Genomic DNA, 26,124 nt, shown 5'->3' with positions numbered 1-26,124 from the left:
GAAACCCTAGCAATTCATAACGGTAACATTCTTTGGTCCCTATGATTAAAAAGGACTCCAATGGGCCCCAGGGATTAAGTTTCCCACAATTAAGATTGCTTCACAGAAGACTTTGTGACAACAGATTAACATCAGATCATGCAGAGACAGGTAAGTATCAAAGGATTTAAAAGAAGCAAGTAATACATTATTAGATGTTCAAGTGAAATATCCTTTTTAAAAACATCATTCTAAAATTGGTTTCACCTGGCCGCTTTAAAAAAAAGAAAGGCAGGCTAACTCCCAGCCCCTATCCCATACCCCATGGATCAGAATGTCAAGGCCACAGTGGTCACAGGTATGCTGCCCCAAAGGCTAACCAGTATGGAATTGTGCAGCAGCCCATGCTTGCTCCAGAACCTGCTGCCCGGCCTTCCTGGACTCTCTGCACTCCCTCCCCGGTGCCATCTGACACTCGAGCAGCACTCCTTTACCATTTTAAAGGCATTCTTAAATAAGCAACAGGCAGAAGACGGAGGAAGCAGCCCCAGGTAGAACAACAGATGGTCCCAATTTATTATGCTCTGTGTGTTTGGTTTGTTGTTTTTTTTTTTAAGCTGACCTTTTTAGACTTTGGATTATTTTACAAAGACCACCCCAGGGCTTCAAGGTACCCTTATTTTTTCTCGTCTAACATCAGACACCAACTCTGTACAATACACTGCTCAGTTTCTTCATTTACACACATTTTCTCTCTCCCTCTCCCTCCTCCCACTTGCCCTAAAGACATAAGAAAACACAAAGTTATGTAAGTGCATTATTTATATGAACAGATTGAAAACCTAAATATTGATTCAATAGTTAATAGCATATAAGATGGACTATTAGAGTTATTAAAGCAAGTTTTTGAGAAGAAAATATATCTCAAGAAAAATGAGAAAAAGTAGGATATAATACAGTAAAATGGAAGTATGATCCCTTTAAAGAAATGTTAACTAAAAGAACATATCAAAATGTTAGTATAATGAGAAGAATTTTTTTCTCATTTATTTTCTGAATCTTGTATGTACATGCATTACTTTTATGATCACACCCACATACCCCTCACTCCTTACCCTGCCCTTTCTTTAAGGAGGAATCAAAGACAGAAATGCTCATGTGATATGATGAACTAATCAGATTTTTCCTAAAAAATAAAAGAACCACACCTTAAAAAGCACAACCTGGTTCAGTTATTTTGGCAGATTTTGAACCATAAGCCTGTGTATATATTATATACACATAAAATTCTAGAAGGCAGAGACTATGGTCTCTTGACCTGCGTTTGAGTACACGACACCATTTGGTTGCTCCATACTACTCCCTATTTATGTGGTACGTGAGGTATAGGCATCTACTGTGGAGAGGCTGGAAGAGACGACATCATCAGCCATCAACTCATCTGCATGGTGAGTGAATAGCCAGGAGGATCAGAGATTCTCAAATCCTGACCTCTTCCTGAGCCTTATTATCCTACAGCCTACTGCACATTTCTACTTGGAAGACCAACAGGCCTCTCAAATTCAGCATGCCCAAATCCAGACTCATCATTCCCCACAAACTGGATTTCACATGAAATCTCCATTCCCACCCATCAGCATAATTCTCTCAGAAACCTGGACATCGTTCCCAGTGCCTCTCCTTCCCTGCAACCTATCAACCCACCCACCAATCCCAGTCCTATAGATGCCAGTTCTAGAGGCCATGACTACATGGTCTGAGAAGGCTGTAGGCATCGTGCAAACAGCAGGCACTTCTGGAATCAGATCCCAGTTTAAATTTGGTCCTGCCACCTACTAGATGTGTAACCTTGGGCAAGACCCTTAATCTGTCTGAGCTTCCATTCCCTCACTACCAAACACCCCCAAAGATAGAACCTGTGTCATGGGACTGTTGCAAGGTTTAAATTAAGGTCTTTCACTCAGAAGAGAATGTTGAAGGCTAGGTGCTATAAATGCTAGTGATCAATGGTGAACAGCAGCCACTCTGGAAAGAAATACCAAGCCTGCACAGTGTAGTAAGTGCTATATTGCAGAAATGGCCAGTGCTATCAGAGCACAGGGGAGAGAATGGAATCTAGAGCAGAATGGGAATGTCAGGGAATATTATCAGAGGAACCAACACTTAAACTACGTCCTATGAGATGAGCAGGAAGTAGAGAAGCAAAGGTTGAGGATATGGATAGTATACCAAAGAGAGAAGGGCAAATGTGAAGTTCTGAGGTCAAGAGACAACCAGGCACCTTGAAGATACTGAAAGTACTTGAGTTAGCTGGAGATTAGAATGTGAGGGTGAAAAGTGGCCAGAGATATAGCTGGAGAGGTCAACAAGAGTTAAGGGATTGAGTACCCAGAAATGAAGAGTTTGTGGGCTGGCCCCGTGGCTGACGGGTTGAGTTCGTGTGCTCCGCTTCGGCGTCCAGGGTTTCCCCGGTCCAGATCCTAGGTGCGGACATGGCACTGCTCCTCGGGCTTTGCTGAGGCAGCATCCCACATAGCACAACCAGAAGGACCTACAACTAGAATGCACAACTATGTACTAGTGAGCTTTGGGGAGAAGAAGAAAAAAAGAAAAAAAAAACCCCAGAAGATTGGCAACAGATGTTAGCCCAGGTGCCAATCTTTAAAAAAAAAAAACAAAAAAAGAGCTAAGCAGGGAAATGACATAAAAAAATGCATGCAAAGTGTTTTAGCACTTCTGAGTGTTATTCCTGAATACTATAGAAAACTGCCATCATTTTTATCACTATATAGTCTGGTATACGCTATCCAGATATTTACAATCTGACCTCTTACTTCCTAAGCTAGCCTCTTCCTACTAATTAATATGTTAGAGTATTTTTAAAAAGCAATTTAATTGTTTTTTCAATTTACTTGGTGAATTAAAGATAGGAGCATAAAGGGAAAAGCCCATCAGTCTTTATCTAGGCTCTCTGACAGACAGAAGAGCAACGAAAAGGTTAATTTCTTATCTAAGTCCTAAACCTCAGAATTCTCCATATAACTATCATGCTAACTTCTCAATTCCAACCGCTGTGCTAAGTAGTATTTATAAGACATCGCATCAGCCTCACCATTTTGTGGCATAATGGCGCCAATCTTCCCATCCAGGCCACGTAAACGCCAGTGGTTCAGGGCACTTACAGTCACCCAAAGCATCACAGGCTGATTGCTTTGATGAAAACTGAATTCCGCCACTGAGGAATACTGCAGTCACATTTTGAATGAAATCTACCCAGTAACCCAGACCTTACTGGAATCCCTTATTAGCTCCATACAGTAACCTATGAACACTGATATTTTTAAAAACCTAAATTACTGAAATGAATTGAAATCTTTATCATTCCCACTGGATTAAGAATCATTCACCCAAGAAAAGCAATTAACATATTTCTGTCACTTGCAAATGAATACTGAAGCTTAACTGCAGGGACTTTCCTACCTCTGTAAGAAGTCTTTTTACATATAGGACACATTATATATAAAATTATTCTCCACATCCTTATCCTTAAATACCACAAATTCATTTCTAATTTGGAAAGAAACCTTGATAAGGCTAGAGGCATTAGCTTACCATCCTCACAAGTTCTAACAATTTTACTGTAGATTAATCAGCGTATCAATGGACAACCATAATTTCCAACAGCATGCTTTTGAATATCAGAACTATTATTGTGCATCATCAAACAACCAGAGCTTTGTTGTACTGAAGGCAATATGCTTTAAAAGTACAGATTTAGCCTTTGATATACATAAACGGAGGGAATATTTGCAAGATGAAACAGAAGTAATTTTGTACCATATTGCTTTACTTGAAGTATTTTAACAAACCATTAGCATTGCCATTCTTCATATTTATCAGTTCTAATACAATAACACAATCTGATTCCAGCTCCTGGAGCTACTCCCACCATCCCAGAACTAGAACTTGCTTCCAAACTGCCTCCATTCTGATCTCTTCTCTTCCAAAGAGAAAATACCCAGACCCAGGCTCAGATGCTCCGTGAGATGCGGCTGCGAGCAAAGCTCTCCAAGCCCAGTGACCTGAGAGGCCCCTGGGGCCCAGAGTTTGCGCTCAGAAGGAGAAGGTGGGGAGGTCTAGTCAGGATCCAACTTCAGGGAGAGGGAACCTGGGGCTTGCACCACTAGTTGGTACAAAACAGTTGCCCTTCTGTATTTTTTTTTCTCTTAGTCTTATTTTCTTTTTACTTATTTTCATCATTATTAGCTGTCATGTACCCTGTCAACCACACTGTAAGAATGTGCTCTGAGAAGAAAGTATTTCTCTGGCCATCAGTAAGCTTCTGAGACAGAGAAATATGGGAATGGATTGTATTATAGACCGCTAAGGGGTAAGTCAGAGAAACAAGGAGTGTTGCCAGACCACATGGGGTACTTGGCACGACACTAACTGGGACGTAAGAAAGGCCTTCTAGAGAAGGTGACATGTTGTGGGGCCTAAGATGAGCTGGTGTGACCATGTGAAGGGAAATCATTGCAGGAGGAGGGACTGGCATGAGGTTTTGTTTGAGAGGACAGGAGGGAGGAAGAGGACTAACTACGAGAAGTTTTTGTATTACATGAGACTGTGCTTCTCCTTTCCCTTGTTGGACATTCACATCACTCGGGGCTGGAGATACAGAGCTGTGAGGCAACAGCTTTGAGATGGTAGTTTAAGCCATGGGAATAGGTAACATCACTGTAGGAGCAGCCACCGAGATGAGCTAGAGATGGAAGTTCAAGGGGTCCAAAACTTCACGACCGAAAAGTGAGACATTGAAGCCTTAGGTCGATGACCCCTGTCTGTTTCCTTCCCATTGCCATCAGGAATATACTCTGCAGCAAATGACCAAACTGCCTAACAACTTCAAAACACGAGAGGGAATATTCCACCACTTTCTCCTTTATGATCATTAGACAAAACTTCCATAAAGGTACCATAGGCTTTAATCAAAATTCTTTCAAATGAAAAAGTTAGCTGGAAATGGAAACAGAGATGGCCTTCACCGCTGTGGGACACATCCCAAGCCCTCTCGAACCCATTTATGAAGACTCCTCTCTCGCCTCCAGCAGATGTGCCTCCTCCATCCATCATTGCTTTTCCAAAGCAAAGCTCCCACTGGCATTACTGCAACCTTCTTCCAGTTAACCGACCATAACTTGTAAGGGAATTCACAAAGTGTGCATCACTCATAAAACCTTATCTCCATGAAAGACGTAATTGCGCAATACATGAGCCTGGTCTATTTCTCTGCAACCTTATTCTGGACATGGCAGTGGCCTGGCGGGCCTTCCCTCTTTCAGGCTGTACCATCAACTAGGATGGTCGTCCTAAGGCCAGTTCCTGGGTACAACAGGGATTGAAGACACTATAGCTAGGACAAAATTAATAGAAATAAAAACAAAATTAATAAAATTTAAAAAGCAATTAATATTGCCACTTGTTAGCTCATGATTATCCTGGCTCTGTGAATCCAAAAAAGGAAATACCCACCTTTCTTTTTTAAGACTTGGCAATATTTGGAAGAACGTTTTCCCAGGTAATGAGCTTTTGGCATTAAGATCCAGAGAGAAAAACATCAGCAGACAGTGAGACTCAGAGTATCTGGATATTGTCTTCATGACGTCTACACTTAAGAACTTCTTTTAAATTATTTCAGCGCTCACTTACAACTACAGCTACTAATGTTCAATTTATAAAGTGCTTGTCTTCTACTTGGCACCTTGACTGTAGCAAGTAAGCCCTGTAGTAGCAAAATAATAATAATAGCAACAACTATTATTATTGGTGGTGGTGGTGGGATTATTGCAGCAGCAAGAGCTGACAAACAGTATCACCAGGCACTTTGATAAGCACTACATAGGTTATGGCACTGGTCTTTGCAACATCTGTCTCGGGTGGATGCTCCTATTATCATCATTTTCTAATAGGAAAGTGCAGCCCAGAAAAGCAACTTTCCCCAGGTCACCGAGCTAGCAAGTGGCAGAGCCATGATTTCAGAGCCTGCAACTTTACTACACATAATTTTACAGACAGACAGACTGAGGTGATGAATTAAGTGACTGGACGCAGTGGAGAAACTCATAAAGAAGGTGGCCAAAAAAAGAGAACTTTCCTAGTCATTCAACATATTATCCTGACCCCAATATGTCATCATTGCTAGCTGGGGACATTTTAATGCCAAAGAAGAAAGATGCTCCATCTTTGGCACTTGGGGAATTAAAGGGTTTGAAGGCAGCTTTATCAGCATCAGACACTTTCTTTGGGAGTAATTACATGTATGTCCAGAAAGCATTTTCATAAGTAGCTCAGAAGCCCAAAATGAGAAACAGTCTTGGAAGTCGCTCTATCAGTCACACCAGAAGGCAGACGGCTTTCTGCCCCATGCTTCTATCAGGGCATCCTGGAAAAGGGAGGAGCTCAAATTTGAGTTTAAATCTACCCATCCTAAGTTGGAAGAAAAACTGGTCCTGTCCTGAGGTCGAACTCACCTATTTTCCCCCTACTTACTATTAACACCCTATTAACAATAAGCCCGGGCACAGCAGCCCCTGGACTATCTCATTCCCACAGTTCTCCTAAAGGATGACTTACTTGCATCCAAACACGTAATCAAAAGTGCTCCCAATCAAGCATGAAAATAAATTAGATTTTGGTTTAGCCAGGATTAGATTCACAGCACCAAGAAATAAAGAAACAGTTATCACACTTCCTGGCTACTCTCCACAGGCCCCTCTTGCTAAAGCCCTCTCCTAAAACTCCTCTTTAAATACTGTGAAATCACAGCATGTCAGTGAAGAAATGTAACTCTTTGAATGCCATGAACATAACTCTTAACTCTGGTATCTGCCTAACATTGCTAGAATTGCTAGTCTGTCTGGAAGGAGAGTTGCTGGGTGTCAGCCTGTGAAATGCGCGCTGGCTCCACAATGCATCAGGAAGTGACTTCTTCCTGGACACCATGGAGGAAGGAGCCCCCTGGGCTTGGGAGAGCCCAAGTGTTTTCCGTGGAGACGCAATTTACTCCCACGTCTCATTTTACACTCACTGTTACTACATCTGGAAACACCAAGGAGTGAGCGCCATGCAAAGCCACAACTACGGAGAAAAAGAGACACGGACTAAGGAGAAAAGGGAATTGATATCCAAAAAACAGGAAGAACTCTTACAATGCAACAACAAAAAAATCCCAAACAAACCAATTTAAAAAATGGGCTAAGGATTTGAATAGATATTTCTCCAAATAACATGTGGCCAATAAGCACAGGAAAAGCAGCTCAACATCAGTAATCATTAGGGAAATGCAAACAGAAACCACAATGAGATACCACCTCACATCCATTTGGACAGTTGTTACTTAAAAAACAAAACAAAACAAGTGTTAGCAAGGATGTGGGGAAGTTGGGACCTTTGTGCATTGCTGGTGGGAATGATGGAAAATAGTGCAGTAGCTATGGAAAATGGTATGGAAATTCCTCAAAAAAATTAAAGATTGGGGCTGGCCCCGTGGCCGAGTGGTTAAGTTCGCGCGCTCCACTGCAGGCGGCCCAGTGTTTCGTTGGTTCGAATCCTGGGCGCGGACATGGCACTGCTCATCAGACCACGCTGAGGCAGCGTCCCACACGCCACAACTAGAAGAACCCACAACGAAGAATACACAACTATGTACCGGGGGGCTTTGGGGAGAAAAAGGAAAAAATAAAATCTTTATAAAAAAAAAAAAATTAAAGATAGAATTACCATATGTTCTAGCAATTCCACTTTTGAGAATATACCCAAAAGAAGTGAAAGCAGGGACTCAAACAGATATTTGTACGCCCATGTTCATAGCAGTATTATTCACAATAGCCAAAAGGTGGAGGCAACTCAAGTGTCCATCAACAAATGAATGGATAAACAAAATGCATTATATGCAAACAATGGCATATGCTTCAGCTGTAAAAAGGAAGGAAATTCTTACACATGCTACAACACTGTTGAACCTTGAAGGCATTATGCTGAGGGAAATAAACCAGTCACAAACGGACAAATACTGTATGATTCCATTTATGAAGGATCTAGATTAGTCAAATTCATACAGAGAGAGGAAATAGAATGGTAAGTTGCCTGGGGAGAGGTGGGGAATGGGAAGTTAATGTTGAATGGGGACAGAGTTTCAGTTGGGGAAGATGAAAAAGGGCTGGAAAGGGATGGTAATGAAGGTTATACTACAATCGCAATGTACTTAACTCCACAGAGCCCATACATTTAAAAATGGTTAAAATGGTAAATTTCAGGTTATATGTATTATTCCACAATTTTAAAAAAAGGATAAGAGGATTGACCAAGTCATGCACTGTCAATACACAGCAGCTAGCAAACCAGCCAGACAGTAAGCCATCTCATTATTCCCCCCAAAAAAGAACAAAACTGCTCTTTTAGATTTTTACACCTGCTAGACCCATAAAAACCCACTGAGAGAAACTACAATACCCCTAAGAATCATAGTTAGAGCTAAAAATATCGCTCTATTTTAATAGAGTGATTAGCGGTAATATCGTATGTAGACAAGATTTCCTGAAGAATTAGACTTTCTCCTTTTAAAATAATTACAGAATATTACAAAATACATACTTTAAAGCAAATCCTGTGAGAGATAAACAGAGGAAGTTGAGGTAGAAGAGAAAAACACATCCCTGGGTGTTAAAAAAAAAAAAAATCTAGGGGACGGTCCTGTGGCTCAGTGGTTAAGTTCGAACATTCCACTTTGGCAGCCCAGGGGGGTTCATCAGTTTGGATCCTGGGTGCGGACCTACACACCACTCATCAAGCCATGCTGTGGCAGCATCCCACACAGGAGAACTAGAAATGACTTGCAACCAGGATATACAACTATGTACTGGGGCTTTGGGAAGGGGAAAAAAAAGAGGAAGATTGGCAACAGATGTTCACTCAGGGCCAATCTTCCTCTCTCACTCACTCCACACACACACACACACACACACACGCAAATCTAGATTCCACATTTCCCCCTCTGCCACTAGCCAGCCTTATTTGGGCCTCAGTTTCCTCATCTGTCATGCAAATGGTTTGGATAAGATAAACTCCAAATCAAAGATAAACTTAATGGCACCATCCATTAAAAGCATCTCCTTTGTCCAATTCGATGCTTACCAGGCAACTTTCTGGTCATCATCTCTCAAATAGCTTTTCAATAGGAAAAAAATGTCAGCTTTCTAGGATCCCTGGAGCTATATTTGTTATAAAACAATAAACTGATAACTAAAGTTCATAAAAATAAAGCCAGTGATTCTAAATGATGGAAGGAAACTGGTCCAAGTGACAGTGGAATAAGTAGAGCCCAGCTATTCTAATTGAGACCCAGTCATATTCTGCACCATCAGCATCCATCCACAGTGGACCATCCATCAAGGGAAGGCAGTTTTCAAATCATTCTTGGTCAGTGTCCATGCCATTCAGTTCTTTAAACCATTCCTTTTAAGGGGAAAATGAACTCAAATACTCTGAAGATGTCCGAAAATAATTATAGTTTATTTTCATGGTATATAACAATTATTTCTGATTGGAGAAAGTGACAGAATTTGAAAGTTTGGGAATGTGCATAGGCTCTAAGGGAGTCAGGGAAGCAAAACGGGAAGCTTTTGGTGACTGATTACCCTCTTCTGAAAATACTGGCTTTAACAGGCTTCTGGGGTACAACCTTCCTGGCCTTTTCTTTGCTAGTTCCTCCTCTTCCCAACGTCTCCCTCATCCTGCCCCAATAAAACAATATATGAAAAGGATAAAAAAACCCCATAATAATCAATGCAGGCGCATGTTCAAAATCCTCCAGAGAAGTCCAGATTCTTTCCCAGAGCCTACGACACTACAGGTGATCTAGCTTCTCAGACCTCACCTCCTTCGCTCTCTCCTTGCTCACTGCACTCCCAGCTACATCACCTCCTTGCTTAACACTGCAAGCATGCTCTGGTCTCTGCACCTTGGCCCTGTTCCTGCCTCTGCCTGAAATGATCCTCCCCCACCTTCACATGGCTCTACCCCTCATTTCATTCAGGTCTCAAATCAAAGATTGCCACAGACAGGTCTTCCCAGATCACTAGAATAGCACCCCTCCCTCCTTCATTCCCCATGTATTTTCTCTTTTTAGCACCTATCACCACTGGACATATATCCGTCACGTGTACTATCTGTCTCCCTCTAGAATGGAGGATCCATTAGAACAGAGACTACATCAGTTTTGTCTGTCTGTATCCCCAGACCTAAGAACAGCATCTGGCATGTAGAAGGCAACAATATTTGTTGAATGAATAAGCAAATGAGGAATAGAGAATAAGTTACAGTAAAAATAAGCAAATAAATTCCCTCAAATGGGCCCCCTAAGCAAAATAAAAAATTGGTCAATCCAACACACCTGTCACACTAAACGGCAACTGGAATTTGGTCCAAAAAAGTAATTTTGAGGTTTGTTGATGCCCTACTATGTCACATATAGCCTAGGTGCTGTCCCTGCCTTCAAAGATCTCATGGTCTCCCAGGGAGGCTGTGGATAATTACAGTAAGTGTTCTGAAGACAGATGAAGGAAGGAACAACTAACCTGGGAGGCCGGGACGGGCCCTGGCAGAGGCAAGTCATTGCAAGTGTGTCACGCATTATATGGACAAGTCTACACAACCCACAGGAAACAGGGACAAGCAATTACTCCTACTCGTCCCACACAACCAACCAGAGGACTCCACTGCTTTTCTAAATGCCAGGCAATCTTTTTCCATGTTGGCATTCTTCCCTTGAGAACTGCTTCAACAGTTCTCACAAATCCAGCTGGAGTTGTTAACTGACATGCGTGCACACACACCGGGTTTTCGTGAACCTTTCTGTTCTCAGGTAATCAAACACTACAGCCTTTGGCTTAAAACGCATTTCCACCTCTGGCCCCATATGTCTCATATGTGTTCCAAGCACTGATCAAACATCGTGACAAGGAATACGCCACAAAACATCCCACCAACCAAAGCATCAAGTAGCTTTTAGCACACAGTTTTCCCAGCCCAATAGCTTTTATTGCTTATTGACCAAGTTAACAAACCCTAACCTGTAGCTTTTTGTACGACAAGTAGAAGCAACAGCTACTAATTCTGGATTCTTTTTCCTAACCTTTCTCAAGGTTTAATGTGTTTGCTGAGTTTAAGAAATATCTTGAAAGATTTGCACACATAAAGTGCTTTACAACCTCAGTCACTCCTTATGATGACGCAAACCTTCCAAAACGCGTCCTCTTTCCTCTATGTGCTAGTTTGGGCTGTTTCTGTTCAGCAAGAGCAAAAGGATATTTGCTAGGAAGAGAGGAATAGCTCTGTGGCTCCAGTAAATATTTACTATACAAACTGAAGTTCTGTTTATCTGTGTAATCCACCTTATTCTCTCCTCGTTTCTTTTCAAGAAACCACTGCTAGGAATCTAGGTGCGGTTGGAGGGGTTGAGAAAATACGTGCATATAATTTATCTCTGCCATGATATCCTCTTGCTGACATAAAATTCCACATCCTAACTACTATCAATTTTCTGAGTCTTTTTGTGACTTTCTGATTCTTAATCTTGTCAACACAAACCTCTTTCCTAGAATCTAGAGATTACTTAAAAACGTAATCTTGTTTTTCTGAAATTTGATTTCTTGGATCAAAACCTAAATTTGAAATCTCTGTTCATCAACAGTTTCTGAATTTTGCCGTAAATGCAGGTTTCACCTTCCAGTTACAGTCCCACTTTGGAGGACATACGACCTGCGCTGGGTAAATTAGCTTCAGGCAGCCATTAAAACAGCACCCTTAAGTTTATTTCCTGGGGATCACCATCACGTTCCCTACTCTAGATGGGTGCCCCGCTTGCTCAAAGTTCTAGCACCTCAAAGCTGGTAGCCGCAGTCCTGTAAGTACTTTCTTAAGACGAAAAAGTCCTGGGATTACGGTAGAAACTTCCCCATTGCACAAGGCACTTCCTCAGAAACAAGGTTCTCTCTCTGCTTTCAGGTCCACGGCCGTCTCAGCTCCCGATCACCTGCCTGGTCTTGACTATCCTCCTCAAACCACATTTCTCCTTTTTCCTCTTACTCTGCCTACCACCTGGTTCTAGCCACATTTGATCCACTTCCCCTTGCCTGCTGGGTTTGACTCATGGCCTCACTGCCACGTTCAGCACGTGCTTCCTCAGGCCCTGGCTGCCAGCAGCTGTCTTGCCACGCAGCCCTGGCCGCCACCCTCTCTGAGTTCCCTGGCTTTCTTCACCAACCTCAGTGCTCTGCAGCCCCATAGTGATTGGCCTATTAGCAGCAGGAGCCTAGAGTCCCACCTGCAGGAATGGGAGAATCCCAAGTCTTGTGACAGAAGAAGCCTTATTCTCATTCTGGCCCCTCAAATATTGTAGCACTAAACCCTCAGGCACCTCTGAGGGCGTAAGCAGTGGGACAGACGTCCTGGTGCCCCATCTCCCTTGCCGGAAAGGGGGACAGAAGGGAAGGCCTCCTGGATGAGGATCACCCTATTCTTTATCAACAAATCTGCATTTAGGGCTCTGCAAAATCAATGCCTAAGAATTCCTCAGCCACTTGGAGGTGATGACAGTGATCACATCCCTTTAATCATATCCATTTCATTTTTATCAAAAACATTTATCTGGGTATTGCACAGAGATTACAATACAAATCAAGTTAAACAGGCTTATTAAATAGAATACTCCTTCCTAGGAACACATGATCAAAAGCTGAGAGCAGTAACAGAAACTAATGAAAGGAAACCATACACACGGTGGAGCTCTGGAGAAAGCCCACCTGCGCTGCCTCTTGACTCTACCATTTATAGTCTGTAGAATCTTGGTAAGTTTTTTCACCTCTTTATGCCTCAATTTCTGCACCTGTAACATGGACATAATAGAATGTATAGTAGTCCTCTCTTTTGCTTTGCACGGTTTCAGTTACCCACAGTCAACCATGGTCTCAAAATATTAAATGGAAAATTCCAGAAATAAACAACTCATAAGTTTTCAATTGCATGCCCTTCTGGGTAGCCTGATGAAATCTTGTGCTGTCCAGCTCCGTCCCTCCTGGGATGCGAATCACCCCTTTTTCCAGTGCATCCATGCTGTATTTGCTGTATACACTACCATACACCATCAGCCCCAGTGGCCCATTAGTCACTTAGTAACCAACTCCTCAGATTGACTGTCATGGGATCACAGTACTTGTGTTCATGTAACCCTTATTTTACTTGATAATGGCCCCAAAACGCAAGAGTAGTAGTAATGCTGGCAATTCAGATATGCCAAGAGAAGTTATTGTTGTTGATCTCTTACTGTGCCTAATTAAAAATAAACTTCATCACAGGTATGTATGTATAGGAAAAAAATATAGTACATACAGGGTTTGGTACTATCTGCAGTTTCAGGCATCCACTGGGGGTCTTGGAACATATCCCTCGCAGATGAGGGGGAACTACTGTATCTTGTAGGGTCTTTTGATAATTAAGCATGTCGATACCTGGGAAATGCTTAGAAAATGTTAGCTATTATGAACCGCTGAATTAAAGCTAAAAGACAAAACAACAGAAACAATTGCCAGACATTGGGAATTAAGAGAGCAGGGTTTTAGACAAGACTCTGTTGTTTTGTGGCCTCTGGACTAGATTAAAAATGGTTGCAAAATCTTTGTCACATCCCCCCTGGAGAGCTGGGATCCATTCCTTCACCCCTTTGAATCTGGGCTCAGCATGCAGTTTAGACAGAACACACGGAAGTGATTCTGTGTCCGTATCAGTCCTACATTTTAAAAGAACTGGCAGCTTCCACCCGCTCCTCGGAACCCAGCTGCATGCTGAGAGGAGACCCAAGCAACCACATGGGTTAGGCCCGTGTAGGAGAGAACTGAGGTGATGCCCACAGCACAGTCAGCACCAGTTTGTCAGCCACGTGATTAAACCATTTTGGAAGCGGACCTTCTAGCTCCAGTCACAGACACAAGTCCTCCCCCCTGAGCTCTGCCCAAATTGCCAAACCATGAGCAAGTAAGACAGTTACTCTAAGCCTCTAAATTTTGGGGCAATTTGTGACATAGTCCTAGATAGCCAAGAAGCCTCAGACCATACACTTAAATCAGTTCCTCAAATTCTTTATTTATAAAAAAGGAAAGAGAGAGAACAGGCAAGGTGTTCATTCACTCAAATACCTGTAGAACACCTTCTACTGCCAGCCTCTGTGACAGGTCTCAACACTGCTCTTCTGGTGCTTATGGTCTGTGGCTAAGACAGACGTGAAACAACTCATTACAACGAAGTGTGATTCTAAAGACAGAGGAGTATAAAGAACTATAGAGGGGTGTGGGAATACTGTGTGGTCTTACAGGCACTTCCAACTCTGATGTTTTGAAATTTGATGATAAAGAGTAGGTATATCTATGACATAAGCCACTAAGAGATAGTCATACCAGATAATCTCTCTACAGAACAATTTTCTCCCATCCAAATCTACCTCATAATTAGAGTATCGGTGAAGATGTGGGTTTCAACAGCTACCCAACAAGCACATGGTGAAAGCATGGGGAGTTGCCTCTAGAGCCTACATTCAGGAACGCAATAATCTTAGGTAAGAGAGGCTTTGAATAAAGAGAGAAGGAGAGAGTAAAGGAAGTGCGATTTCCAGGGGCAACTAAGGTTTCAAAGTAAAGAGTGAGAGGAGAATTTTACCTGTCTATTGTTTAATGTGTAAAAGGCAAAGAATACAAGTTGATTGCTTCAGACAAATTATTCCTTACAGAGGGAAAGAATATTTTTTCATCCCCAGAGTTCTAAATGATTGCCAGGAAACAACAAACTCTTAAGATAAGTTTTTCTTTTGCTACAAAAATAGGTAGCTGTCTACCAGACAAGCAGATCCAGCAGACGCATAGCCTATAAAGATGAGTAAATTCAAGTTGTGTCCTGATAATGCTGCACCTTAAGACATCTTCCTCCCAAAGTCTGAATTATTCTAAGAACCAAGTGATATGATTGTGACGGTGAAACAAGGTTAAACTACATACTGGTCCCACAAGTTTTTCCAAGACAAACAAAACTAACTGCTGACTGAAAACCCATGGCAGAGAGGGAGAAGATTTAAAAGCCTTACCTTGTCAAGGTTTGGGAGAATTTAATCTAATACTGCCGAAATTGAGTCCACTTTGCTTCCTGATCATAGGGGAGAGAGATTGAAAGCCAAACATTTAATCTTCTAAGTACTTTTGATTTGGCTGATGTTGAAGTCCTTCCTTAACCTCACATTAGAAAAAGAAAAACATCCTTTGAGTCTTTGATAGGGACAGCAAATAGCCAAGAAAAAAGAATGGCCAATTCATGCTTCTCAAATTTTCCTTTTGCCTTACTGTTAACGCTAAGGATTAGTTTGCTTTGGTTAAAGTGTTCAGACTTGATATAAGCCATTTGTAGCCACGGATAAATAAAAACATTTTGAATGTCCATAGGTAGAGGCAATTTTACTATCTCCTATAATCATCTCACAGGATCTTAAACAGCTATTGTTCAAACTAAAGACACAAAAGGAACACATTCATGAATTTCCTGTTTTTCCATTTTAAAGTTCTCACACATGCAAAACACCTCATGCCCAACACCCCGCTCTACGTCTCCTCATCCTGAGTCCCTAACACCCAAATCCCACGCCGCCCCCCACCCCGCCTTGCTTGTATTCCCGGAGCACTATAGGCAGAAGCCAACACCTCAACTGTCAAAACATGCTTTTCTCAGGAACAGGACCAGCAGATTACAACCAGAAATTGATTCAAGTCACTCCCCCTTGTTTAGGATGTCATGGAATCAGATGTCAAAGACTCAATGATTCCTGTGGCTAGAGGATCCCTGTAAAAGCGGTAAGCTCACAAGTCAACGCCAATGAGAGAGGCCTCTTGTTCATGATACCTAGAATAACGCTGGCCCCTTTCAGAGTTTTTCCTGCCCCTGAAATGCCTGGTGAACATCAGGCTGAATCTGACCCCTTGGTGACCTCCAGACAGCGGTGAGGCTCCTGGGTAATAAGATATATGGCACTAAAGGGGCCCCTGAGGGTTTTTATTAGCTCTGCTTCCAGGTGAGGAGAAGGAACCTACCATCAAAAGGGGATGACAACTCTGCCCTCCCAAGACGTTAAAGCAAAACCAGTATTTAAGAGAAAAATTAGGGGCTGGCCCCGGGGCCAAGCAGTTAAGTTCGCGTGCTCTGCTTTGGCAGCCTGGGGTTTTGTCGGTTCAGATCCTGGGCGCGGACATGGCACCGCTCATCAGGCCATGCTGAGGTTGAGTCCCACATAGCACAACCAGAAGGACCTACAACTAGGATATATAGCTATGTACTGGGGGGCTTTCAGGAGAAGAAGAGAGGGGAAAAAAAAAAGATTGGCAACAGATGTTAGCTCAGGTGCCAATCTTAAAAAAAAGAGAGGGAGAAATTAGAGTGAAAAGAAGAAACTCCTTTACAACAAAGACCTCATGTAAGAAAAATAAATGAATTGTATTCAGATCTGTGGATCCATATGGATATTGATCTACGGATATTACAGAAAAGGTAAATGCTCCAACTACTGCCCATGATAAACTGAACTGAAACTTAGGGTCCACAAGGAATGAACCACACACACTCCCTTGCCTTACAAATTCTCCTTAGACATACCCTAATTTAAAACATATATGAAAACTAAAAATAGCTACCCTTCCAGTCTACAGCAACTACTCAATCTGCAAGGAAACTAGGATTGGGGGAACAGAGGCGCAACTAAATCACTGAACCTCAAAGGAAGGCCAGAACCGAATGACCAGACACTGCGGGAGAGGAAAGAAAATTTGGTCAAGGACAGGATCGGGCAGAAACTTTTTTATTTCCTTAGAGACAAAACTATGTCCTCTAATGCTCAAATACTATTGCTCCAACTCATGCAGCGGCCACGAAACACCCTCAACTCTTTCCAGTGGCCACAAGTTTTCTAAGGAATGCTTAAGGAGCGGTACAACTGGGCAAAGACTGGAGAGTTTTACCTCCCGAGTTTCATAGATACTCTCGGTTCATCTAATGCACTCACTGACCTGCCAATACTATTCATGTCAACCCAGACCTCCTCTTTCTTGATTCAGCAATCTAGCTGCCTTCGTCCTAAATCTGTGATTCATTTTTAAAGAAAGGTAACTGAATAGCACAGTTCAGGAGACAGAGAGTTAAAGCTTCACGTAGAAAATAAACAATGTGAAAGGCCTGGGAAAGACTCTCTGCAAGATATATGCCCCTTAGTTTTTTATTTTTAAATGACGTTAGAAGATAAGTCAAAGGCTTCTCATTAAGGCGTTAGTAACAGAGCAGGGTCCTAGGTTCTATTTCAGATTTGAAACCTCTCCCCGAATGTAAAATTGGCAAAAAAAAATCACTTAGGTCTTCGTGCCTCTTCCCCCACCTCCCATTTTTAAGGTAAGCCCTCATTCCTAACATCTTCCCAACCTTCTACAGCACAGTGGAAACCACGGGGATTAGGAAATGGCTCTACCTCATCTGGCCAACACCTCAAAACGCTAGTCCAAACCAGAGCAGGGACAGCACAGCAGCAAGACACTTAGAGCCCCAGGCAGGGGCGGACTGCATTCACTGCTGGATACCCGCCACAGACCTACTCGGGTTTCCCCCGTCCAAGCCCCCTCTCTTCCCACCACCAGCCCTCTCCCCACAGTGAAGGCTCCTTCCTTTCATTTTCCCTTCATGGTTGGTAATCTGACATCACCTCTATCTGCCTTCCGGCTGTTTTTACACTGGTCTCCTTTTTTTCCCCTTTCCTCTCTTCAGCCATACTCAAGACACACCAACTATTTGTTCTACTTTTGCTCCCATAAATGGCTCAGTGATGGTGCTAAGAGGAAAACCCACAGACACCAAACATCCTGCTGCAGACGCCAATCTCACAAACCTTCTCCTCTCTTTCCAGCATCCAGTTCTGTAGGTTTCCCACTTTTCAGGTATTCAAAGCCTCGGGGGGATGTGCTCGAGGCATCCCTAAAGTCATCAAAAAAGGTGGCTTCCAGCATCTTACTGCCCACATATTTGCATACCGTTTGATGTAGCTTTAATTTCAAAAGCTGGTCTCAAACACTCAAGTGGATATGTTACAGTGAGAGGCAGGAATTGCAAATCCGCTTGCCTCAAAGACTCAGGAGTCCAGTCCTGGGCAGGAAATAAAGTTCTAAGTGGCTTTGATGTGCTCCCCCTCCATTCCCTCCTCGGGCGAGAGACCACCTTGCCTGAACTTAACCAAGCGCATCACACGTGGGTGCCAAGTGGTAGACTTAATAATCCAATAAACTCCCCAGCCCCACCAAATTAGTTACCATCGGCTTAAGCTCTACTCGGATTTCCGTGTATTTTGCCGACTACGAAAAGACATGTTGTACATAAACTGGGGAAAGAGGGTGGGAAGGGGCAGGACCCGGACTGTGGAGAGTAAAACGCCTTGGCGGCGTAGTGAGAGCTTGTTTCTTTCTTAAGCCACTCATTTCAGCCTGAAATATCAAGCCAGTTCAGGTCATTTCCTGAGTAGCACTACAAGTTAAAACAAGATCCAGAAAATCTATTAATCTTTAATTGGGCTGCTTCCAGACTGGGAGCACGAGGGGGTGGGGTGTAGAGCTGGGGGGAGGGGTATGGCGAGGGAGGGGGGGTTTGTTGAAAAGCAAATACCTAACAAACCAGAGCTCCCAACCTCAGCTGTTTCTTACCTCACTCAGCTCGGCCGAGGAGTCGTTTCCATATTTCACGGCAACTCCAGAATTCATGACTGCACTTTTCAGAGCCGAGCTCCTCCTCCTCCAGGTCTCGGAGCTGATAAGTTGGGCTTAACAGGCTCGATACCCACTGCTTGGTCCTTTCTGGCACATTTTAGTCCAGACAGCGTGAAGCCCAAACGGAGGATGCAAGCACTCCTAGAAGGAGCAGAGCCGGCTCGCGTTCACGGACGAGCCATTGCTGCAGGAGGCTGGGTGGCGTGGCGCGCCCGCAGCTGCTGCAGCGGCCGAACCGGCGCGGGGACCCGCCCGCGCGCGCCCACCGCCGGGTCCCGGGGCAATGCCACCCTCGGCGCCGCCTCACCACTCCTACGGTGCCTCACCGTCCCCCATTACCGGGCTGGAAGGCACCTCCCAGCAGGATCTGGCACCCTAGTAGGCTTCGGCGAGCTCCCGAAGAAACCAGGGCGGCAGGGCGAGGAAGATCCGCGCCTCGGGTTCCGGGGAAGGAAAGAAAGCGAGAGAGAGACGGAGTGGGGCTGCACTTCACGCTGAAGTTTCCCTTCCGAATCGTCTGGAGTTGTAAGCGGTTTCTGATTGAACACAGCTGTCTAGCTGCTGGCTACGGGGTGCGCGGAGGAGGCGGGGCCAGAAAGAGAAAAGGGGGAAAAAAAAAAAAAAAAATGGGAGGAGACCGAGCAGAGGAGACCGTGCAGCGAGAGCAGGCATCCTTCCAGCTCCTGCGATAGTAATTACAGGACCCCAGTCCAGGAGGGAGAGAAGAAACAGGAAAAGCCACCTGAGTAATTGTGTAGAAAAATTAGAAAGAGAAAAAACAAAACACTTCCCTCCTAGAAGCCACTTTCCATGATTTAATAAGGTCAAGACAAATCTGAACACTGTACATCGGGCAGCGCTGCGCGCTTCTCATGGTACATTAAGATTTTACAAGAGTACGGGGCAGTCATTTTCCCTGATCAGTCTAAAGTCAACACTGAGGGTGTAAATTCACTGTCAAACTCCCTCTCTGTCGCTGGGGCAGATTATATTTTCTGCATGTCCATAATAAAGATTAAGATGCCCCATCCCTTGAAAGACGTAAGACAAGCTCAAATTCCTCATCCTCCCCAACCCCTAGACCGTCCTTAAAACTATTACATTTCCCAAGCCTTCAACCCCCAGACCTTCCTTAAAAATCTTGCTGCTCACCTGAGCGGAACTAGACTTGTATTTCTGGGGTTTGGAATATGACTCAAAAAAGATGCAAGGGGCTGTTATATCCAGTGGACTCCTGGAATCAGAGCTCCCCTTCAGCCTTGAGTTTCCCTGAGGTAAAAACATTTGGGGGTTTGCCGGGCGGAGAGGGGGCTGAGACTTTCTCTCCAACAAAGGTTAAAGTCTCATTGAACTTGAGATGCACTGAAAAATGTTCTGATCCTTTAAAATAGCAGGTCTGCTGGATTGCTTAAGAGGCCTCATCAGTCTCTTTCTAGACAATGGGAACAAAATGTCTCCATTGCGAATGACAGATCTTGGCATTTCCTGCAGCCTTCTCTGAGAAAGCCATTGTATTGTTAATTTCCAAGGTCTTTTTTTTTTCGTTAATCAAATAGGATGTTTACTTTGCTCTTTAAGAAAGAGCAAAGAGCTTGATGATTTGCATGTCTTCTTGCCTATCTCCCTTCCTGTTACGTTCATTCATTGCCTAATGGAGCCACTACTGGGATGAGGAAGAGTTTTGCTGCTTTTCTGGAGCACTGGGTCTCACGTTCTTGGATGCTGCCAGACTAGAGCATATTAGGATAAGTTCCTCTGCATGGGCAGGAGTTGGAAAGCCAATTATGTTACTTATTTATTCATTAAAACCTGTTGAAAACTGTGTGCTTGAAGATGAAGATGGTGGTGAAAGAATATAAAAATATAAAGAAGACTCAAGCACTAACCCTGCCCATAAGGTGTTTACAATCTCATAAAACATAAACAGAAAGGAAAATTCTAGATAGAAAATGATACAGGCCATAAAAGCAGTACAAATGAAGATCCACTGCTGTTCAGAGGATGGAAATAGGATTTTGGCGAGGTCAGCTTGGCGGAGAGCTCTGTGAAGGACTCTTAGGAGAGGCAGCATGTGAGCTGATCTTTGAAGAATGTGCTGAGCCCAGCGGAGACGGGGAGTAAGGAGAAGGTAAGCCAGGCAGTAGGAGCACGGTAAGAGGAAGGGTGGCTGGAGACTGGAATGTACAAAGAGTGAGTGGCATTCCATTCTGGAATGGAACCTGGATTAGATAAGTGGGTTGAAGCCAAATTGTGGCAGTTTTGAGTGCCAGGCTAAAGAAATGGGACTTCCGATAGGCAATGGAGAGCCGCTAAAGGTTTTTGAACAGAAATGATAGGACCAGAACTGTGCTTTTAGACATTCCAGTGGATTTGTATCACACTCATGAGTGACATGAATTCAAGTGTGTTCAGTGTGATTCTGGTGTTTAAAGAAACCTATTTTTCATTCTAGATGGTCCCTAAAACCAAGCAGATGACTTCATCTGGTGTTCAACCAAAATAAAGGTGATTTGTTCCAAAAGGGGACGAAAAATTGGCAGGTTGAACTTATTAAGAAGCAGTATGTCTACAGATTCTACTTTATGGGCAATATAAAGCATTTGCAAGAATAATGTTGACTATATGGAATTTTCTTCTTAAACAAGGACTGTAATACTTAACCCCACATAAGATGCAACTCCACTACAGTCTGACAGCAGTAAATGTGGTAATGGGACATGGGGGCCAGCTCGGTGATGTAGTGGTTAAGTTCGTGCACACCGCTGAGGCCTGGGGTTCGTGGGTTTGGATCCCAGGTGTGGACCTTCACGCTACTCATCAAGCCACGCTGTGGTGGCATCCCACATACAAAATAAAGAAAGACTGGCACAGGTGTTAGCTCAGGGCCACTCTTCCTCAAGCAAAAAGAGGAAGATTGGCAACAGATGTTAGCTCAGGGCCAATCTTCCTCACCAAAAAAAAAGGGGGGGGGGATGAACATGCCAATTGAACTATCTCAACAGTCCAGCAAGAGGCTAAAAGAGCCTGAATTAAGTTGGGGCAATGAAAATGGATAGGAGAAGGCAGATGTAAGAGATTCTATAGAAAGAGAGTAGAGAGAAACTGTGGTAAAAAGAGGAGAACTGAAAAATGACTTATAGGTCTAGAACTTGTCTGAATGGAGTTTGGGGCAACATCCTCAACAAAAACAGGGATTCCAGAGAAGAAATGGGTTAAGGAGGAAACTACGTTTGGGATATCATAAGTTTGAGATGGCATCTGGATATTCAAGTGGAGATGTTCAGCAGAAAGCTTTAAATGGAACTATAGAGATAAATCAGGGTTGAGATGGAGATAAAGGTTTGGGGGTTAGCCCTATTAGAATAATAAATAAAACCATGAAACCAGGAAAGGTTGTCAAGGAAGAGAGGACAGAGAAAACAGAAATGGTCTGAGGGCCTTATCTTAATGAAAGTCTTCTTCGTGGAGGTAAAAGCATAAAAGAGGAAACGGTGGGGAAGGCCAGTTAGAGAAATGGGAAGACGGCCAGGAAAACTCTGAGTCTGGGAGTCTGAGGGAGATGCCATCAAGGCAGAAGGCGCTGCATCAATATTATATGCTATGGGGGCAGAAGAAGCCTGAAGACTGATAAAAGAGCATTTCAAAAACATTAATGTCCTTCAAAGATAAATTTCTACAAAGCTAAGGAGACAGAATGCAGATTACCACAGGGAAGGAGAAGGAACTGAGGGCGGTAATCATGTACTACTCTTTCCATAAATTTCATGGTGACAGGAAATCAGGAGATAGGATTGTTTCTTAGGGTAGATAAGCAATGTTGAGTAGAGGGTAGAATGGGCATGTGTGTAATCCGGGGCTAAGGGAAACCTTGCAGATACAGAGAGAGAAGGGAGATGGAGCAAAGTTCCTGAAAAGGGAGAGACAGAATGGCCAAGGACAAAAACCATGAGATTAGCTTTGGAGTCGGCTTGGAGAAGAGGAGGATGCTCCTTCCTAGGAGACCAGGAACAGTTGGGAGAACTGGAGAATTTATAGACGAGAAAAGAGAAGCCTTCACAGATACATAATAACTAATAGAATTTATTTGAAGAGTCATCCAACTTCCTCTGTGTGATTGTGGAGGGGTAATGAAGATTAATGATAACTTATAATCAAGTTTTAACTGAAGGAAAGGAAGACCATATAACTGTCTGTCAATGCAAGGAGAACAGAGTAGCTGTAACCCCCACCTCTGAATCTGTTCAAGCGTAGGTTAAAGGCTGGTGGGACACACTGAAAGCCAGTGGTATACAAAGTAGAGCTTCATGCAATGAGGGGTTGTCCAAATTAGTTTTCTTTCTATCTAAGTTTCCAGGAAATGAAGATTTTTTTGCTGTAATTTAAATGTTTTGTGATTTTTTTTCATCTCTTAGTCTGGTCAGGAATCAGGCTAGGAGTCTGCACTATTGAGAAAGCTAAGATATTGCTATAGACAAGGATGCAACTGGATCAATATCCTAAGTGCACTAGAAATACAAGGAGCACCTCAGCATGTCATCTCAGCACATCAAAGGGGAACAAAGCCCCAAGTGCATTTCCAATACAATAAGAAAAAGGGCTGAAGATCAGCGCTCACTGTAGTTTACTAAGTGTATAACAGCATGCCTACACATCCTTTCCTACTGTGGCTGCCTCAACACGATCCCTATAGAAGAACTCTCCAAGTTCTGCTTCAGCAGAGAGTCAGTTCCTAATTGAGAGGTGTGAGCAGGAGGTGGCAGGGGAATTGATCAAGGTCAGGAGACAGGGCTGGGAGAAGGAGGAAAACTTGCTTTCCACTTAGGCAATACCCACGGGCCTGCGTTCCTCTCCTTCCTGGCCCTTGTCTTCCCTAGAGGCTTCTCATCTGGTCTCTGGGAGAAGAGGAGGCAGCTGCAGTCCTGGGAGAGTTTCTGGGAAAGCAGAAGTGGCTGTCTGCATGAGTGGCGGGGTCTGCATGCCGACTGCACGCTGTAGGCACACTGGCATTGCCTTTCTGCTGGAGGGCAACCTGGCCCCCCTGTGTACAGCTGCTGACCCCAGTGGATTTCTACATAGTAGGGATTCTATTCTGGGTCTTGTCTGTCCCTCTACTGGTAATAAACATCAGATTAATTGGAGCAATCTTGGGTAAAAGTCTTGAACCTCCAGCATTAAGGAAAGTGACTGAATCTCTGGGACTGGCTGACCTAAGCCCTCATCTTTACCCCTAGGGTGTCGAAGCCACCCTTGCCTGCCACTGCAGTCTGCTGTGCTGAGTCAGGCCTAGTCTCCTAAAGCCCACACAAGGACTCAAACTCCAAAACTGCCCCCTTCTCCCTTGACTCTCTTGAGCTAAGCACAAGGTTGATACATCAGATTTTAGGAAGAAAGCAGTCTATTGAAGCTAATTCACACGAAGGTGAAAAATACTTACAATCTTCTCAACCAAGCCCAATGTATTTGCATTGTAAAAAGAGAATGCTTTGAAATAATGCTAAATTGGTGGGATTTCTTGAAGAAGAAAGTGACTTTTCAGGAGAAAGGGGGATTTCAGAACCCTGTGGAGATGCAGGAAGTCCCACTCCTCCAAGTCCTTGAGGGTGATAAAACTCAGGGAGCCCTCAAAGTATACACTCAAAGGAATTTCCTGCCCTAAATCTATAAGCCCATCCCACTCTCCCACCCCAGTGAGTCCAGAAATGTCCTCCCCTACCCAACGCCTGTGGCCCTTTGTGCCGTCACCAAGCCAGCTCTTCTCTCAGGCCCTGGGCCAGGCCTAAGTCCAAGGTTGGGAGCCTCCAGCCAGCCTCAATGGCCCGCCCCATCACAGGCATCATTTGCTCCAGGTGCCACAACGTGAAGAATTCCAGAAGCATTGTACCGGATGACCTTTGTCTTCGTCTCTTTGTCCTCAGAGAACAACATTAAAAATCTAGAAGAAATTCTACAATCACCTAGCTCATCCCTGCATCCCACCAATCTAGGTGAGGATATGCAGGATCAGCAAGTCTGTGGTATTCATTCAAAAAAGGAAAAGCACGGGGCTGGCCCAGTGGCTTAGTGGTTAGGTTCACATGCTCCACTTCAGTGGCCTGGGGTTCATGGGTTCAGATCCCAGGCACAGACCTACACACCACTCCCCAGGCCATGCTGTGGTGGCATCCCACATACAAAATAGAGGAAGACTGCCACAGATGTTAGCCCAGCAACAATCTTCCTCAAGCAAAAAGAGGAAGATTGGCAACAGATGTTTGCTCAGGGCCAAGCTTCCTCACCAAAAATAAAGAAAGAAAGAAAGAAACAAATAAATAAATAAAGCACCCACTGTGTGCCAGACATCATACTGTGCCTTGGGATTCGGTGGTATATGGGACAGAAAAAATCCTTGCTTTCACAGAGCTAGCATGGTTGGTGGGAAATGATTAGTAAACAAATAAAGAAGATAGTTATAGCTTGTGGTGAGTGCTATAAAGGAATTAAATAGGGGCTATGATGAGGGGGAGCTGGCCTCTTAAATGAAGCAGTCAGAGAAAGCCTTGATGAGGAGATAATATTTCAGATGAAGGTCAAGAAGGAGCCAAGTAGGCAGGAAAAGGGGGAAGATGGCCAGGCAGAGGGAAGAGCAAATGCAAAAGTCCCAGGGCAGAAAAGGGCTTGACCTTTCCAATAAATTTTAATAAACTTCAAGTTTTTAATTTAATTTAAATTTCAGTAAAAAGGTAGACAGTATGATGGAACATGATGAAAAAGACGATGGAGGAGCTAGACCATGCAGGATATGGATAGACCATGGGTTTCATTTCGTGTGCATGGAGATGCCACAAGAAGACTTTAAGCAGAGCAGAAACAGGATCCAACTTAAGTTTTTAAAAGGTAAACCTACTCCTATACAAACTTTTCCACTCGGTAACCTAAAAAAATAGATAAAAGAAAGCTCTTCCTTTATACAAGTATTCCTGTGAATAAAGGAAGCATTGATTGACTGACCCTATTTTGCAACCTCTAATGATTTAATAGAGTTAGGTGTAAAGCACAATGGGTACTAACATCACAAAAAGACAGACAAGCAAACGTGTGACTCCTAATGGAAGAATACAATACCACCTATGAAGGAAACCATCTTAGCAGTTTTTAACATGAAGGAATATATTACATTAACCATAGGGATGCCATCAGCAAAATCTAGGCTGTAGCTCTACAGGCCAAACAATCTGGTTTCTTCAACAAATAAATTGCAAGACAGAAAAAAAGCTAGTGAATG

The 26,124-nt window shown here is 43.5% G+C and overlaps 1 protein-coding gene across 6 annotated transcripts in view; it reads right to left on the bottom strand.

Annotated features, from left to right (window-relative positions):
- The window catches only part of MCC (MCC regulator of WNT signaling pathway), a 407,992-nt gene that overhangs the window by 238,908 nt on the left and 142,960 nt on the right, over nt 1-26,124 (bottom strand). The window contains exons 1-2 of one of the 6 annotated variants that reach the window (XM_070571269.1): nt 18,801-19,437; nt 2,368-2,536 (exon numbers count right to left, since the gene is read on the bottom strand). The exons of 4 other annotated variants lie outside the window; for them this stretch is intronic. Coding sequence is in view for 1 of the 2 variants with exons in the window: in XM_070571265.1 (XP_070427366.1) it covers nt 18,801-18,857 (57 nt within the window). In the remaining variant the exon portion in view is untranslated. Of the gene's footprint in view, nt 1-2,367; nt 2,537-18,800; nt 19,562-26,124 lie in introns of those variants that run through there. One more of the 6 variants, XM_070571265.1, reaches the window with a different exon arrangement.

Source organism: Equus przewalskii, chromosome 13 (assembly GCF_037783145.1).
Source record: "Equus przewalskii isolate Varuska chromosome 13, EquPr2, whole genome shotgun sequence".
In the NCBI taxonomy this organism is placed as follows: Eukaryota; Metazoa; Chordata; class Mammalia; order Perissodactyla; family Equidae; genus Equus; species Equus przewalskii.
This window is presented reverse-complemented; position numbering and strand designations above follow the sequence as displayed.